At 45.7% G+C, this 17,155-nt stretch overlaps 2 protein-coding genes across 2 annotated transcripts in view; one reads left to right on the top strand and one right to left on the bottom strand.

The window, feature by feature from the left end:
* Positions 1-17,155, bottom strand: part of LOC138784166 (A-kinase anchor protein 8-like) — a 94,594-nt gene that overhangs the window by 26,268 nt on the left and 51,171 nt on the right. Inside the window, exons 2-3 of the mRNA XM_069959678.1 lie at positions 6,818-7,091; positions 5,116-5,224 (exon numbers count right to left, since the gene is read on the bottom strand). Coding sequence (XP_069815779.1) covers positions 5,116-5,224; positions 6,818-6,922 — 214 coding nt within the window. The 5' untranslated portion in view covers positions 6,923-7,091. The remainder of the gene's footprint in view (positions 1-5,115; positions 5,225-6,817; positions 7,092-17,155) is intronic.
* LOC138767732 (A-kinase anchor protein 8-like) overlaps positions 1-17,155 on the top strand; it is a 69,012-nt gene that overhangs the window by 18,304 nt on the left and 33,553 nt on the right. The gene's annotated exons all lie outside the window — the stretch shown is intronic.

The raw sequence follows: 17,155 nt of genomic DNA, 5'->3' as shown, positions 1-17,155 counted from the left end.
AGAGACCAAATTGGTCTCTGTCACTTTAAATTTTCAGAGCTTGGCTGGTTGTGGAGCGCATGCGCACTTCATAACCAGCCAGGACGTCGAGGAGGAAGGAGCTCCGTGGATGCGGTGAGTATATGGGGAAGGGGGGGTGACTGGGGGACGGGGGTGACAGGGGGGGGTGGGGGGACATCACTTTTTATCCCCTGTCACCAATCATTCATAGTGACAGGGGATAAAAAGTGCCGGCGGCACATGGCACAAGCGATCAGCGGTATATAGTATATACCGCTGATCGCTTGTACCGGGACCCCACAGGGGGGGTCCCGATGACTGCCCCATGCTCTCCGCTACCTCCGGTGGCGGAGAGCATGGGGCTTTCATTCATTTTTCTTTTTTGATCACTGTGAACAGACATTAGTCTGTTCACAGTGATCGCGGCGGCCATCTTGGATCCGATGGCCGCTGCCGGAGGGGGGGTTAGTGACTGGGGCACTAGGGGGCTGATCTGGGGTCTGATTTTTACATATTTCATCTCCCCCCACCGTGGATTCACGGTGGGGGGAGATGAAATACAGCGGCGGCACCGGCCCATTAGTGACCGCCGTTTCGGCGGTCACTAAGGGGTTAATGGGGGTCAGCTGCGGGATCGCAGCTGATCCTCATTATCTCCGGTGCTGTACACAGATGAGAACGGGATCGCTGTCCCTGCAGCGATCCCGTTCTCATCACAAAGCCCCTGTCAGTCAGGAACGTATATGTACATTCCTACTGCACGGGGCATGTGCAATAGGAACGTATATATACAGATAGCTGACGTGAAGGGGTTAAAAATTTGAAAATTCCTTTCTATTTAACCCCTTCGGGACCAGGCTAATTTTCGTTTTTGCGTTTTCGTTTTTTCCTCCTTGTGCTTAAAAGGCCATAGCACTTGCATTTTTACACCTACAGACCCACATGAGCCCTTATTTTTTGCGTCACTAATTGTACTTTGCAATGACAGGCTGAGTTTTTGCATAAAGTACACTACGAAACCAGAAAAAAATTCTAAGTGTGGTGAAATTGAAAAAGAAAAACGCATGTCTTTTATTTGGGGGGAATGTGTTTTTACGCCATTTGCCCTGGGGTAAAACTGACTTGTTTGGCATCTTCCTCAAGTCGTTATGATTAAAACGATATATAACATGTATAACTTATATTGTATCTGATGGCCTGTAAAAAATTCAAACCATTGATAACAAATATATGTTCCTTAAAATCGCTCCATTCCCAGGCTTATAACGCTTTTATCCTTTGGTCTATGGGGCTGTATGAGGTGTCATTTTTTGCACCATGATGTTAAAGGGGTTGTCCGGCGATAAAAAATTATTCACAGAATAACACACATTACAAAGTTATACAACTTTGTAATGTATGTTATGTCTGTGAATGGCCCCCTTCCCCGTGTCCCATCACCCCCACCCGTGTACCCGGAAGTGTGGTGCGCGTCATCAGCCGCTCAGCCGCGATTGGCTGAGCACAGTTATGCTCAGCCAATCGCGGCTGAGCTTCGGATGACGCTGCAGAGGGCGGCCGGCACTCGGGAAGATCCGCCAAGCTCCCGAAGAAGACGTCACTGCTGACGATCGGAGACCGTGGACGACACGACATGCGGTGAGTATAATGCACCACACTTCCGGGTCTAGCGTGGGTGGGGGGAAACACGGGGAAGGGGGCCATTCACAGACATAACATACATTACAAAGTTGTATAACTTTGTAATGTGTGTTATTCTGTGAATAATTTTTTATCGCCGGACAACCCCTTTAACTTTCTATCGATACCTTGATTGCGCATATACGACTTTTTGATCACTTTTTATTACATTTTTTCTGGATTTGATGCGACCAAAAATGTGCAATTTTGCACTTTGGGATTTTTTTGCGCTAACGCCATTTACCGTGCAAGATCAGGAATGTGATTAATTAATAGTTCGGGCGATTACGCACGCGGCGATACCAAACATGTTTATTTATTTATTTATTTATTTGTTTACTTTTATTTATAACCTGGGAAAAGGGGGGTGATTCAGACTTTTATTAGGGGAGGGGGATTTTTACTTATAACAACACTTTTTTTTTTTTACACAAATACTAGAAGTCCCCCTAGGGGACTTCTAGTATATATACTTTGATCTCTCATTGAGATCTTTGCTGTATAGATATACAGCAAAGATCAATGAGATCGGCACTCGTTTGCTTTCGGCTGCTGCAGCCGAATACAAACGAGTGCCGAGTCGGGGACGGCGCCATCTTGGACGAGTCCCCGGCCGGCATCAGAAAGGGAGATCGCTCCTCCGGGATAACGTCCCGGAGGAGCGATCTCCGCCACTAGACACCAGGGAAGTGCTGCAGCCGGTAATCGGATGCAGCTGTCATGTTTGACAGCTGCATCTGATTACTGTATTAGCGGGCACGGCGATCGGACCGTGCCCGCTAATACTGGCGGTCCGGGCTACAAGCGGCACCTGGGACCGCCGTGCGGCCCCGCTCTGAACGCCCGCACCCGCGCGATGACGTACAGTTACGTCCTCGTGCGGGAAAGGGTTAAGCTTTAAGCTTTCTATTGTCTAAAGAAAATGAAAGATAGGTTAATAAATGCCGCCAACATAAAGTAGACATGTTGCTAATGCTTTTTAATATATAATTTATGTGGCATAACCATTTTCTGTATAAGCAGAAAAGTTTCAAAGTTGGAAAAATGGATTTTTTCACAATTTTTCACATTATTTTGTTGTTTTTCCATAAAGATTCGTTATAAGTATCGACTCCAATTTACCAGAAATGTAAAGTACCATATGTCACGAGAAAACAATCTCAGAATCAGCCGGATAGGTAAAAGCATCCCGAAGTTATTAATGAATAAAGTCACACAGGTCATATTCATAAAATTTGTCTCTGTCCTTAAGGCCATTTCAGGCTCTGTCCTTAAAGCGTGACTATAAAATGTTTTGACCTTTCAGTTTTAGTTAGCTTAGGTCATGATAAGAATTTTTGCAATATACATTAATAACCTTAAATGAACAGTTTTTTAAATACATAAGGCTGATTATGCCCTTACAGCTCTGTCTGGCTCTGAGTTATTTCTGCATTCCTGCTGGACACGCCCCCTTCCCGCAGATCTGTCCTGAGTGTACGGACTCTGACAGGAGGATCAGATAACAGCCCTGACACAGACATAAACAAAACCTCCCCCCCCCCCTCCTAGCAGCTCGTTCTTCCCCCTCCCCTCACAGAGGTGACTAAGCAGAGCTGAGGGTGTTGTGTGTGAGGAGCAGCGCAGGGGAAGAGCTGGATGAAGGGACAAGTACTCAGTGCTTCAACAAGGAGGGACATCCCAGCCATGACTCCAATGTGCTGCATGAGGGAGAGTGGGTGAGTCACTGAGGGAAGGACTACAAGTCCCAGCACAACACAGCTGTAGTCCTTCCATATTACATATAACATTCACTATCAGATGTCTGCAGCAGGTGCCCCCACCTCCATGGCTGACATTATCCTACAGTGTCATGAGAGCAGATGACTGTACCTAATCCAAATGTGTGTGATACCATCTGCTGGAGCTCTGTATCTAATCTTACATTGTGATACTGTATGCTGGGGCTGTATCTAATCCCACCTTGTGTGATACATCTGCTAAGGTGCTGGTCAGTGAATGGAGGGACCCAGCCAGGGAGATGAGGGACAGGCCACGCCCACTTTCTCTCAGCCAGGAGAAAAATTCATTTATTCTTCTGAGCCAAACAACTGGGAATATCTCAGCGAGCGCACAAGATATACACACAGTTCAGGGCTCTTTTTAAAGGGTAACACGAGGGCTTTTTATTTGAGGCATTTCATTTTTTGGCTACTGAAATTATAGTTACGCTTTAAGGGGTTATTGGGAACTGTAGTTTTGCAACAGCTGGAGGGCCGCATGAGACAGAGTCCGTAGCACACCTGTACATGCAAAGTGGGTTCAGTTTATTTACAGCGAGATTAAGGCCAAACCAGGCAGATATTATATACAACAGCACCTATCTGCTGCAATACTTTTGGTACGTATTGTATGCGACAAGTGAACTTTTCATCATTGCCGAGGAGCATATGGCTGTGTGCACTCCTGGCGCTGGTCTGTGCTGCATATTATTAGACCGGCTTGGGCCTAAATCTGACCTCTAGATGACTAAGTATTCGGCATACACAAAGGAAAACTGAAAACAATGCCGGATACAAGTTTGTAGAGATTTCTTCAGAACATGGTGGCTGGAGACTGGCTGCATCCACTGCACACACAGGAGAATCTGCTTTATATCTTTGCCTTATTCCCTCAGAAGTCGCCCCAGGATCATGTAGGACATTAGGTAGAAGCTGCTGGGCCAGATCTACTTTACACCAGTTAGATAAATAAGTCCCCTGGTGTGTGACTGGCCATTTTTGAAGGAGTCAGAGTCGGTGCATGATAAAATATGGGGGTCCTAGCTGAGGCTTAACGACACCACAGCCCTGATTCTGAGCAAGCAGAAAGTGGAAATGAGCACCAGCCAGCAGGACAGATAAGACTACTTCTCTCCAGATAACCCTCTTAGCCCCCACTACCTCTGCTCTAGGACACCTGTGATGCAGATATTACCCCATCTCTTGATCTCTGCCCTAGACCACAAAGGATGACGACATTAACCCTGTCAGACCTGGAGATCGCTGATGACTTGTGATCATGCTGGCGTATCCTCTGTGCCCACACAATCACAGTGCCAACAGTGTACGATGCTGGATAAGCACATGCTTCTAGTGCTGCACATTACACGCCAATGGTACGAAAGGGTTAACATTTGATCAGTGGTATTAACTTTAGGAAAACTCCCGTATGGGTTATCACTAGTAGTTCCAATGACTGGAGCTGCTCACTAGTACATCATCCACACCACCCATCATTTCCTATCATGCTGGGTTTCTGGTCTATCCTTGTCTTTCTTCATAGATTGCTGCTCTGAGGGTCCGACACCAGGTAAACGTGTCCCAATATCCACCACAACACATTCAACCTTGTCTACGATTCCTCCCTAACTTGTTACTGTCCTCTGTCCCCCATGTGACCCTCCTGACACCTCACCTTCCTCTGATCCGGACTCCTCATGCTCTTTTTTCTCTGCTGTCGTCTTCATCTTTTTCACAGCTGGTTCCTCTTCTTCATCATCATCATATGGTTTAATCTTTTTTCCCTTGAAAACAAAAATAAAAAATAAAACAAAACATGACATTTCCAGAATTCAGAAAGTCTCATCATTCAGCTCTTGTTAACCTGCAGTTACAAGGTGAGAACACAGCCTTAAAATTAAAGGGGTTATCCAACATTAGAAAAACATGGCCACTTTCTTTCACAGACAGCACACCTCCGCCTCCAGTTTGGGTGCAGATTTTGCAACTCAGGTCCATTAAAGTGAATGGAGCTTAATGGCAAACCACACCTGAACTAGAGACAAGAGTGGTGCTGTCTAAGAATCCACTGGCACTATATACTTATATATTATAAAGTATTAAAACTCTATATCCCTATACATCTATGTTACATATATATGTTGTATATACACCAGCCAGACCACTGGTTTTAAAGCAGAGTGGTGGTCTGTAACCTGGACAACGAGCATGAGGGAAAGAGCAGCATATCAGGAGAAGGAGGCAAAAATGTAGCTGCAAAAATATTTAACTTGATGATCTCTACAAGATCTATCTATCTGAAATGTTGTATTCACATGGATCAATATAGAATTAATGAGACATACCGTCTATGTACACAGAGGTACAGTATGGCCGTGTAGTAATATAATGGTGAGGTATCATAGAGGCGTACAGCAGGGACAGATTCAGTGTACCCTGGGACCAGAGCTGTCCACCTACCCTGGGCTCATCCCCCCCAATGGCCCCCTGTGTAGTCACCTCCTTAGTCCATGATTCTGTGTAGTCACCTCCTTAGTCCATGATTCTGTGTAGTCACCCCCTTAGTCCATGGCCCCCTGTGTAGTCACCTCCTTAGTCCATGGCCCCCTGTGTAGTCACCTCCTTAGTCCATGATTCTGTGTAGTCACCCCCTTAGTCCATGGCCCCCTGTGTAGTCAACCCCTTAGTCTATTGTGTAGTTACCCCCTTAGTCCACAGCCCCCTGTGTAGTTACCCCCTTAGTCCATGGCCCCGTGTAGTCAACCCCTTAGTCCATTGTGTAGTTACCCCCTTAGTCCACGGCCCCCTGTGTAGTCACCCTCTTAGTCCATGATTCTGTGTAGTCACCCCCTTAGTCCACGACCCCCTGTGTAGTCACCCCCTTAGTCCACGGCCCCCTGTGTAGTCACCCCCTTAGTCCACGGCCCCCTGTGTAGTCACCCTCTTAGTCCATGATTCTGTGTAGTCACCCCCTTAGTCCACAGCCCCCTGTGCAGCTCCCCTAAAGTAGATAAATAGGAAGGGGAAAAAAAACCCTAATCTCCCACACGCTCCTCCTCTTCCAGCACAGGCAGTAAGAGTTATAGATGCTACCTGGGCCGGGAGTCCCAGCTGCCTTTCAGCATCAATTGAATAGTGTGCTCAAGTGTCCTGGACTCCGGGGATGGCCCTGCAGCTGCACATCACTCAGGGGCCCAACAGAAGAGGCTCCGGTGGGCCCCTGAGTGATGTGCAGCTGCAATCAGATCAGATAGGCGGTTTGGACGGACATGGCCCCCCAGGAGCCTCGGGTGGCTGCTCGAGCCGCCTGCATTATATTCTGCCCATGGTGTGCAGTCAGTATCACAGTACAGATTAGTCAACGACAGTTTTCTTACCCTCACTCTATACCGCCTGATCCCGCCACCAAAGTGGAAATCATTAGTGAATTCCTGCAGATTGTAAAAGGTGTTGAGCTCTGGCAACAGTTCTTGCTCAGACATTGAATGATGATATCTTGATGGAGCAGACCCAAAGTTCCCTTTTAAGCTCCCTCCCCCACCCTTCCACCCCGGCTGTCCTCGATGAGGTGGCTGCTGCTTCGGTGGTCCTTCATATCCTCCCTGTGGCTCAGAATAGCCAAATCTGCCCCCTTCTGGTCAGTCATAGTAACTGCAGGAGAAAGAAAAATACGGTAATATTCTGTGTGTTTTCTATGAACCTGTAATAGCAACTAGCAGATATTATCATCCATGCATCCCTGATGAGTATTACTACAGAAGATGTCCACCCCTAATCCTTAGAAGAACACAATGACCCCATCCCATCCTAGCACAGCCACATGTACAGGGCAATATACAAGTATTGTAGTTTATTATAGGACTAAATAAAGCAATGTCCGATTCATTGTCTTCAGGGTCCGTGAATGTTACTGTGGATTCCCTCATCTCTGCTTCTCTCTGAACTGGCCATTCGGTGTGCCATGTGACGCTACACACATATTCCCACAATCCCCCTTGCTTGCATACACCGTTGAGACCATCTGACAATACTTCCAGGACAGACTAGGGGACTGCAGTGGAACTGAGTGACCACATTGGAGAATTCTATTATGTGGACATAACCGAGGGCAACAGCTGTCCAACAGCCCAACCCATAGACTTATGACTGTGGGACCCTTACCAAAAGTTCTGCAGTTGCCCATAGCAACCAAACAGGATGGAGCTTTCATTATAAAAAAAACTGTCTAAAAAATAAAAGCTGTAGACTGATAAATTGCTATGGACGATGGCTCCAGTTATAGTTCTTACCAGGGCTGTAGAGTCGGAGTTGGGGCTAGTTTTGGCTGGAGTCAGAGTTGGAGTAGGAAAAAATGTACCGACTCCGTCTCCAGCTTTAAAAAAAAATCTTAGAACAATTTAGAATTGAGTTTTGATATGAAGTTTTGCTTATACAGTGGTACCTTGGTTTAAGACTAACTTGGTTTAAGAGCGTTTTGGTTTAAGAGCTCCCTGTACTGGATGGAAGGCAGAGTGGGGGAGGGGCATGGTCTGCATAGCGGGGTCTACAGCACTGTAGTCTGACCCAGGAAGTCTCCCTCACCTTCCAAATCATAGCAGATACACTTCAGGCTGGGGCTTACATCAGGGGACAGGACTGTGAAGGTAATCTCTTCATAGCTGTAACCCCTCTCTCCCCGGACAGAGAGTGCTGCATGTATGTGCCCACATCTGCCCTGCTCATTCCTCCATGCTCCCTGCAGTCTCTGTCCGCCCTTGTGTTTCCCATCCTCTCCATTACTGTACAGTAACTTATAATATCACATATTCTGCTGTTTCTGAATGTTTGTTTCATCTGTTTTACATGTTATTCAGAATAATAAATCATTATTTTTGGGGTGTGGAACCAATTGTCTGCATTTCTATGATTTCGTATGGAAAAATTTGCTTTGGTTTAACCCCTTAAGGACAGAGTCTGAAATGGCCTTAAAGGGGTAGTGCGGCGGTAAAGAATTATTCACAGAATAACACACATTACAAAGTTATATAACTTTGTAATGTATGTTATGTCTGTGAATGGCCCCCTTCCCCGTGTCCCACCACCCCCACCCGTGTACCCAAAAGTGTGGTGCGCTATACATACCTGTCACGTGCCGACTCGTCTTCAGTCAGCGATGTCGTATTCGGACGGCCAGGCCGAATCCCTCCGACCGTCCTGAGTGCCGGACGCCCTCTGCCGCGTCATCGCTCAGCCAATCGCGGCTGAGCATCTGATGACGCCGAAGACGACATCGCTGACTGAAGATCGGAGACGAGTTGGCACGTGACAGGTATGTATAGCGCACCACACTTCCGGGTACACGGGTGGGGGTGGTGAGACATGGGGAAGGGGGCCATTCACAGACATAACATAGATTACAAAGTTGTATAACTTTGTAATGTGTGTTATTCTGTGAATAATTCTTTACCGCCGCACTACCCCTTTAAGGCCATTTCAGGCTCTGTCCTTAAGGGACAATTGTCACTTTTGCATTTTTCCTCCTCGCCTTCTAAGACCCATAACTCTTTTATTTTTCCACCTACTGCGCCATGTGAGGGCTTGTTTTTTTCAGGGGCAGATGTACTTTGTAATGGAATTTTTCAATCTGGAATAAAATGAATGACGGAATCCCCAAAATATCATTTATGGGTCAAAGAATGCGAATTTGGGTCAAAGAATGCGATTCTGCAAATTTTGGGGGGGGGGGGGGGGTGTTCCATGTTTACGTAATGCACTTAACAGTAAAACTGGCATTTTTCCTTTATTCTATAGGTCGGTCTGAACACGGCGATATGCATGGTTACTAGGTTTTCTAACGTTTTACTATTATTATTAGCAGTAAAACATTTTTTTTTTTGCAAATAGGCATATTTAAAATGGTCCTATGGTAACTCCCATAGCGCACTTATTTTTTCACCTACGGGGTCGTATGGGGTCTCATTTTTTGCGTCATGATCTCTAGTTTTTATTAGTAACATTTTTTTCTAGATCAAACGTAATGATCGCTTTTTATTAATTTTTTTATACATAAAAGGTCATTAAAAAAAAGCAATCTCTGCGTTTATTACCGTTTTGTTCACCGTGCGGAAATAATATTGTTTTCTTTTAATAAAGCGGACGATTACGCACGCTACGGTATATTATATGTTAACCCCTTCAAGACCAAGCCTATTTGCACCTAAAAGACCAGGCTCATTTTTCAAAATCTGACCTGTCTCACTTTATGCTCTTATAGCTCAGTGATGCTTTAACGTATGCTAGCGATTCTGAGATTGTTTTTTCGTCACATATGGCACTTTATATTAGTGGCAAAATTTGGTCACTACTTTGTGTGTTTTTTGTGAAAAACATCAAAATATCATGAAAAATTGAAAAAATTAGCATTTTATGAACTTTGAAATTCTCTGCTTCTAAAAAAGAAAGTCGTATCACATAAATTAGTTACTAAGTCACATTACCGATATGTCCTCTTTATTCTGGCTTCATTTCATAAACATATTTTACTTTTTTAGGGTGTTAGGGGGCTTAGAAATTTATCAGCAAATTACCACATTTTCGTAAAAGTTTCCAAAACTGATTTTTTTAGGGACCAGTTCTTTTCTTAAGTTGATTTAGGAGGCTTGTATACTGGAAACCCCCATAAGTGACCCCATTTTGGAAACTAGACACCTTAAAGAATTAATCTAGGGGTATAATGAGCATTTTAACCCTACAGGGGCTGGAGGAAAGTATTCACCATTAGGCCGTAAAAAAATGAAAAATTACAATTTTCCAATAATATATTCGTTTAGATTAAAGTTTCTCATTTTCAAAAGGAACATGAGAGAAAACGCACCCCAAAATTTGTAACGCAGGTTCTCTTGAGTACTACGGTACCCCATATGTGGGCGTAAACCACTGCATGGGCACACAGCGGGGCTCAGAAGGAAGGGAGCGCCATCTAGCTTTTCCATTGCAGATTTTGCTGAAGAAGTTTCCTAGCGCCAGGTGCATTTGCAGTGCCCCTGTAGTGTCAGCAGAGAGAAAACCCCCCATAAGTCACCCCATTTTGGAAAGTACACCCCTCAAAGAATTCATCTTGGGGTAGGATGAGCATTTTCACCCCACAGGTGTTAGAGGAAAGTACTCTAAGTAAAATTAGACAGTAAAAATGAAAAACTCGAATTTTTCCAATAATATGTTCCTTTAGTTTGAATTTTCTCCATTTCACGAGGAACAGGAGAGAAAATTCACCCCCAAAATCTGTAACGCAGGTTCTCCTGAGTAAAAAGGTACCTCATATGTGGGCATAAACCACTGTATGGGCACACAGCAGGGCTCAGAACGGAAGGAGCGCCAATTAGCTTTTTCAATGCAGATTTTGCTGAAGAAGTTTCTGAGCGCCAGGTGCGTTTGCAGCGCCCCTGTAGTGCCAGCGGAGTAAAATCTCGCCCATAGTCACCCCATTTTGGAAAGTACACCCCTCAAATAATTCATTTTGGGGTGTGGTGAGCATTTTGACCCCACAGGTATTAGAGGAAAGTATTCAAAAGTAGACAGTAAAAATGAAAAACTCGAATTTATCCAATAATATGTTCCTTTAGTTTAAAATTTCTCAATTTCACGAGGAACAAGAGAAAAAAAGTACCCCAAAATTTGTAACACAGGTTCTCCTGAGTAAAAAGGTACCTCATATGTCGGTATAAACCACTGTATGGGCACACAGCCGGGCTCAGAAGGGAAGGAGCGCCAATTAGCTTTTTCAATGCAGATTTTGCTGCAGAAGTTTCTGAGTGCCAGGTGCGTTTGCAGCGCCCCTGTAGTGCCAGCGGAGTAAAATCTCGCCATAAGTCACCCCATTTTGGAAAGTGCACCCCTCAAAGAATTCATTTTGGGGTGTGGTGAGCATTTTGACCCCACCGGTATAAGAGGAAAGTATTCAAAAGTAGACAGTAAAAATGAAAAACTCGAATTTTTCCAATAATTTATTCCTTTAGTTTGAAATTTCTCAATTTCACAAGGAACAGGAGAGAAAATTCACCCCAAAATCTGTAACGCAGGTTCTCCTGAGTAGAACGGTACCGCATATGTGGGTATAAACCACTGTATGGGCACACAGCCGGGCTCAGAAGGGCAGGTTATGCGCAACCTGCGGTGGTTACGGGCAACCTGGAGGGGTTACAGACAATCTAGAATTGTTACGGATAGACTGAAGTGCTTATAGGTAATCTGGGGTGGGTACATGTAATTTGGGGTGGTTACAGGCAATCTGGGGTGATTACGGACAATCTGGAGGGGGTCACTGGCAACGTGCGGTGGTTACGGGCAGTGTGCGGTGGTTACAGGCAACGTGCGGTGGTTACGAGCAACGTGCAGTGGTTACAGTCAACGTGCGGTGGTTAAGATCAACGTGCGGTGGTTGCGGTCAACGTGCGGTGGTTACGGGTAATCTGGGGGGTTACGTGCAATCTGACGTGATTACGGACAACCTGGGGTGGTTACGGGCTAGCTGCGGTAGTTACCGGTAATCTGGGGGGGTTAGGGGTAATTTGGGAGTAAACTGCAATTATTACTATAATAGAAAGTGTGTGTTTTATTTTTTTGTATGTTTGTCACTTTTTATACTTTTCACATTCTTTTTCACTGTATTACTATGATTACTGTGATATTTTCTATCACAGTAATCATAGTTTAGTGACAGAGACCAAATTGGTCTCTGTCACTTAAAATTTTCAGAGCTTGGCTGGTTGTGGAGCGCATGCGCACTTCATAACCAGCCAGGACACCGAGGAGGACGGAGCTCCAGGATCAGGTGAGTATATGGGGTAGGGGAGGGTGACTCGGGGACGGGGGTGACTGGGGGGCGACTGGGGGGGTGGGGGGACATCACTTTTTATCCCCTGTCACCAATCATTCATGGTGACAGGGGATAAAATGTTCCGGCGGCACATGGCACAAGCGATCAGCGGTATATAGTATATACCGCTGATCGCTTGTACCGGGACCCCACAGGGGGGGTCCCCGATGACTGCCCCATGCTCTCCGCTACCTCCGGTGGCGGAGAACATGGGGTTTTCATTCATTTTTACAAAGAGATCACTGTGAACAGACATTAGTCTGTTCACAGTGATCGCGGCGGCCATCTTGGATCTGATGGCCGCCACAGGGAGGGGGGGTTAGATACCGGGGCACTAGGGGGGCTGGTCTGGGGTCTGATTTTAACTATTTCATCTCCCCCCACCGTGGATTCACGGTGGGGGGAGATGAAATATAGCAGCGGCACCGGCCCACTAGTGACCGCCGTTTCGGCGGTCACTAAGGGGTTAATGGGGGTCAGCTGCGGGATCGCAGCTGATTCTCATTATCTCCGGTGCCTCACTCAGATGAGAGCGGGATCGCTGTCCCTGCAGCGATCCCGTTCTCATCACAAACCCCCGTCAAAGCAGGAACGTATATGTACATTCCTACTGCACGGGGCATGTGCAATAGGAACGTATATATACAGATGGCTGACGTGAAGGGGTTAATTAACTTTATTCTTTTTATGTGGTATATGTAAGAAATGGGAAGGGGGTGATTTTCACTTTTATTGGGGGAGGAGCTTTGGGGCACTTTGTAAAACTTTTATTTATTTTTTTTACACTTTTATAGTTCTCATAGGGAATTATCACCAACATACATTGGATCAGTAACACTGATCCCTGCTATGCCATAGCATTGCAGGGATCAGTGTTATCTGTGATCTTCTGATTCAGCCTGCCTGTGGCAGGCTGAATCAGAACACCGAGCAGAAGACTGCACGGAGGAAGGTAAGAGACCTCCGGCAGTCAGGAAATGCAATCGGGACCCCCGCAGACACGCTGCGGGGGTCCCGATCGCTAAGTGAGATGCTCCGGTCACCTATACTTAAACGCCGCGGTGCGATCGCAGCGTTTAAGGGGTTAATGGCGGGCGGACACATGATCGCGGCGGCCCACCATAGAGGGTGAGGGCCTGGCTGCAGATAGCAGCCGGTCCTCACCTGTTATGGGGCGGGCTCAGCTCGTGAGCTCGCCCGATGGCCCGGGACCATGCCAGGGCGTACATTTACGTCCTCCTGCGTTAAGTCCAAGGCAGTGAGGGCGTAAATGTACGCCCTGTGTCGTTAAGGGGTTAAGAGTGGATTTGGATTACAAGCACGGTCCCGAAACGAATTATGCTCGTAATCCAAGGCACCACTGTATATATTATGAGCAACATTGTAATAGGACACTGGCCATATTAGATAAGAGGGGTCGGGAGAAAAGTTGTCGTTCACTATTTGGCAGTTTGTTTTTGAGCTGGAAGAGTCCATTGTGTGGGGGGAGATCTGTGCCATTCTCTTCCTGGATGCTGGATGACTGTATATGAGCAGCGGTGTAATATGAAGATATCCTGTGTAATATAGAGGAGGAGGAGGAGAAGACATAAGTAGTGTAGTAGTAACCTCTGTCCCCAATGTGGTGTTTTTCTTCAGTGTGCTATGGCTGCAGCAGGCTGTGCGTGTGTGTAGGACTCTGTGAGCTGTGGCTGCAGCAGGCTGTGTGTGTGCTATGGCTGCAGCAGGCTGTGTGTGTGTGTGTGTGTGTGTTGCCCCACACCCACAGTAACCCCTTTATATCACTATGTGTGACTTCTCTATATCACTATGTGTGACCCCCTCTGTATCACTATAGCTGACCCCTCTATATCACAGGGATCTGGCATTGTTAGCAGTGTTTCTGTGTGTATGGTGAGTATTTAGTTAGAAACATAGAAGATTGTCAGCAGGAAAAGACCACCTGCTCCATCTAGTCCAGTGTTTCTCAACCTTTTCAGGCCAAGTACCCCCATGCGACAAGATGCTCCAGCCGAGTACCCCCAACGATGCCATCCATTAATAACATTGCCCAGGGTAGATTTACATGTATGTTTCACAGCAAAATCCACTGCGATACTCTGTACTGTTATGGCCTATGGCTCTGCATTCTCACAGAGGATTTTCTATCTGCTGCGAGAATGTAGCCGCTGCCTATTTACCTAATTAGCTGCCGGCCCTTAACCCCTTCGTGCTGCAGCTAGTTTTGGCCTTAATGACCAGGCTAATTTTTCAAAATCTGACCTGTCTCACTTTATGCTCTTATAGCTCAGTGATGCTTTAACGTATGCTAGCGATTCTGAGATTGTTTTTTCGTGACATATGGCACTTTATGTTAGTGGCAAAATTTGGTCACTATTTTGTGTGTTTTTTGTGAAAAACATCAAAATATCATGAAAAATTGAAAAAATTTGCATTTTATGAACTTTTAAATTCTCTGCTTCTAAAAAAAGAAAGTCATAGCACATAAATTAGTTACTAAGTCACATTACTAATATGTCTTCTTTATTCTGGCATAATTTGGTAAACATATTTTACTTTTTTAGGGTGTTATGGGGCTTAGAAATGTATCAGCAAATTATCACATTTTCGTGAAACTGATTTTTTTAGGGACCAGTTCTTTTTTTAAATGGATTTAGAAGTCTGGTATCCTGAAAACCCCCATAAGTGACCCCATTTTGGAAACTACACACCTTAAAGAATTAATCTAGGGGTATAATGAGCATTTTAACCCTACAGGGGCTGGAGGAAAGTATTCACAATTAGGCAGTAAAAAAATTTAAAATTTTAATTTTCCAATAATATATACGTTTAGATTAAAGTTTCTCATTTTCAAAAGGAATATGAGACAAAAAGCACCCCAAAATTTGTAATGCAGGTTCTCTTGAGTACAACGGTACCCCATATGTGGGCGTAAACCACTGTATGGGCACACAGCGGGGCTCAGAAGGGAGGGAGCGCCAATTAGCTTTTCCAATGCAAATTTTGCTGAAGAAGTTTCTGAGCGCCAGGTGCGTTTGCAGAGCCCCTGTAGTGTCAGCAGAGAGAAAACCCCCCATAAGTCACCCCATTTTGGAAAGTACACCCCTCAAAGAATTCATCTTGGTGTGTGGTGACCATTTTGACCCCACAGGTATTACAGGAAAGTATTCAAAAGAAGACAGTAAAAATGAAAAACTCGAATTCTTCCAATAATATGTTCGTTTAGTTTGAAATTTCTCAATTTCACGAGGAACAAGAGGAAAAAAGTACCCCAAAATTTGTAACGCAGGTTCTCCTGAGTACAATGGTACCCCATATGTGGGCATAAACCACTGCATGGGCACACAGGAGGGCTCAGAAGGGAAGGAGCGCCAATTAGCTTTTTCAATGCAGATTTTGCTGCAGAAGTTTCCGAGCGCCAGGTGCGTTTGCAGAGCCCCTGTAGTGTCAGCAGAGAGAAAACCCCCCATAAGTCACCCCATTTTGGAAAGTGCACCCCTCAAAGTATTCATCTTGGTGTGTGGTGACCATTTGGACCCCACAGGTATTAGAGGAAAGTATTCAAAAGTAGACAGTAAAAATGAAAAACTCTAATTTTTCCAATATTATGTTCTTTTAGTTTGAAATTTCTCAATTTCACGAGGAACAGGAGAGAAATGTCACCCCAATATATGTAAAGCAGGTTCTCCTGAGTAGAACGGTACCCCATATGTGGGCATAAACCACTGCATGGGCACACAGCCGGGCTCAGAAGGAAGGGAGCGCCAATTAGCATTTTCAGTGCAGATTTTTCTGAAGAAGTTTCTGAGCGCCAGGTGCGTTTGCTAAGCCCCTGTAGTGTCAGCAGAATAGATTCCCCCCAAAAGTCACCACATTTTGGAAAGAGCACACCTCAAAGAATTCATCTTGGGGTGTGGTGACCATTTGTACCCCACAGGTATTAGAGGAAAGTATTCAAAATTGGCCAGTAAAAATGAAAAACTCGAATTTTTCCAATAATATGTTGGTTTAGTTTGAAATTTCTCAATTTGACGAGGAACAGGAGAGAAAACGTACCCCAAGATCTGTAACGCAGGTTCTCCTGAGTAAAACGGTACCTCATATGTGGGCATAAACCACTGTATGGGCACACAGCAGGGCTCAGAAGGGAAGGAGCGCCAATTTACAGGAGCAAAACCGCAGCTAGTAATGGTTATTAGAATAGCGCAGTTACTAAAATAAAATAAAAAAAATTAGATTACAGGTAATGTGGGGTGGTTACGGGCAACCAGGGGTGGTTATGGGCAACCTGAGGTGGTTACAGGTAATCTGGGGTGGTTACGGACAACATGGGGTGGTCACGGGCAACCTGCTGTGGTTACAGGCAACGTGGGGTGGTTACAGGCAACGCGGGGTGGTTACGGGCAACGTGTGGTGGTTATGGGCAACATGTGGTGGTCACGGGCAACCTGCTGTGGTTACGGCAACGTGGGGTGGTTACAGGCAACGTGGGCTGGTTACAGGCAACGTGGGCTGGTTATAGGCAACGTGGGCTGGTAACGGGCAACGTGGGCTGGTTACGGGCAACCTGCTGTGCTTACAGACAATCTGGGATGGTTACGGGAAACGTGGGGTGGTTACGGGCAACCTGCAGTGCTTACAGACAATCTGGGGTGGATACGGGCAACGTGGGGTGGTTACGGGCAACCTGCAATGCTTACAGACAATCTGGGGTGGTTACAGGCAACGTGGGCTGGTTACGGGCAACCTGCAGTGCTTACAGACAATCTGAGGTGGATACGGGCAACGTGGGGTGGTTACGCGCAACCTGCAGTGCTTACTGACAACCTGGGGTGGTTACGGGCAACGTGGGGTGGTTACG

Source organism: Dendropsophus ebraccatus, chromosome 1 (genome assembly GCF_027789765.1).
Source record: "Dendropsophus ebraccatus isolate aDenEbr1 chromosome 1, aDenEbr1.pat, whole genome shotgun sequence".
In the NCBI taxonomy this organism is placed as follows: domain Eukaryota; kingdom Metazoa; phylum Chordata; class Amphibia; order Anura; family Hylidae; genus Dendropsophus; species Dendropsophus ebraccatus.
This window is presented reverse-complemented; position numbering and strand designations above follow the sequence as displayed.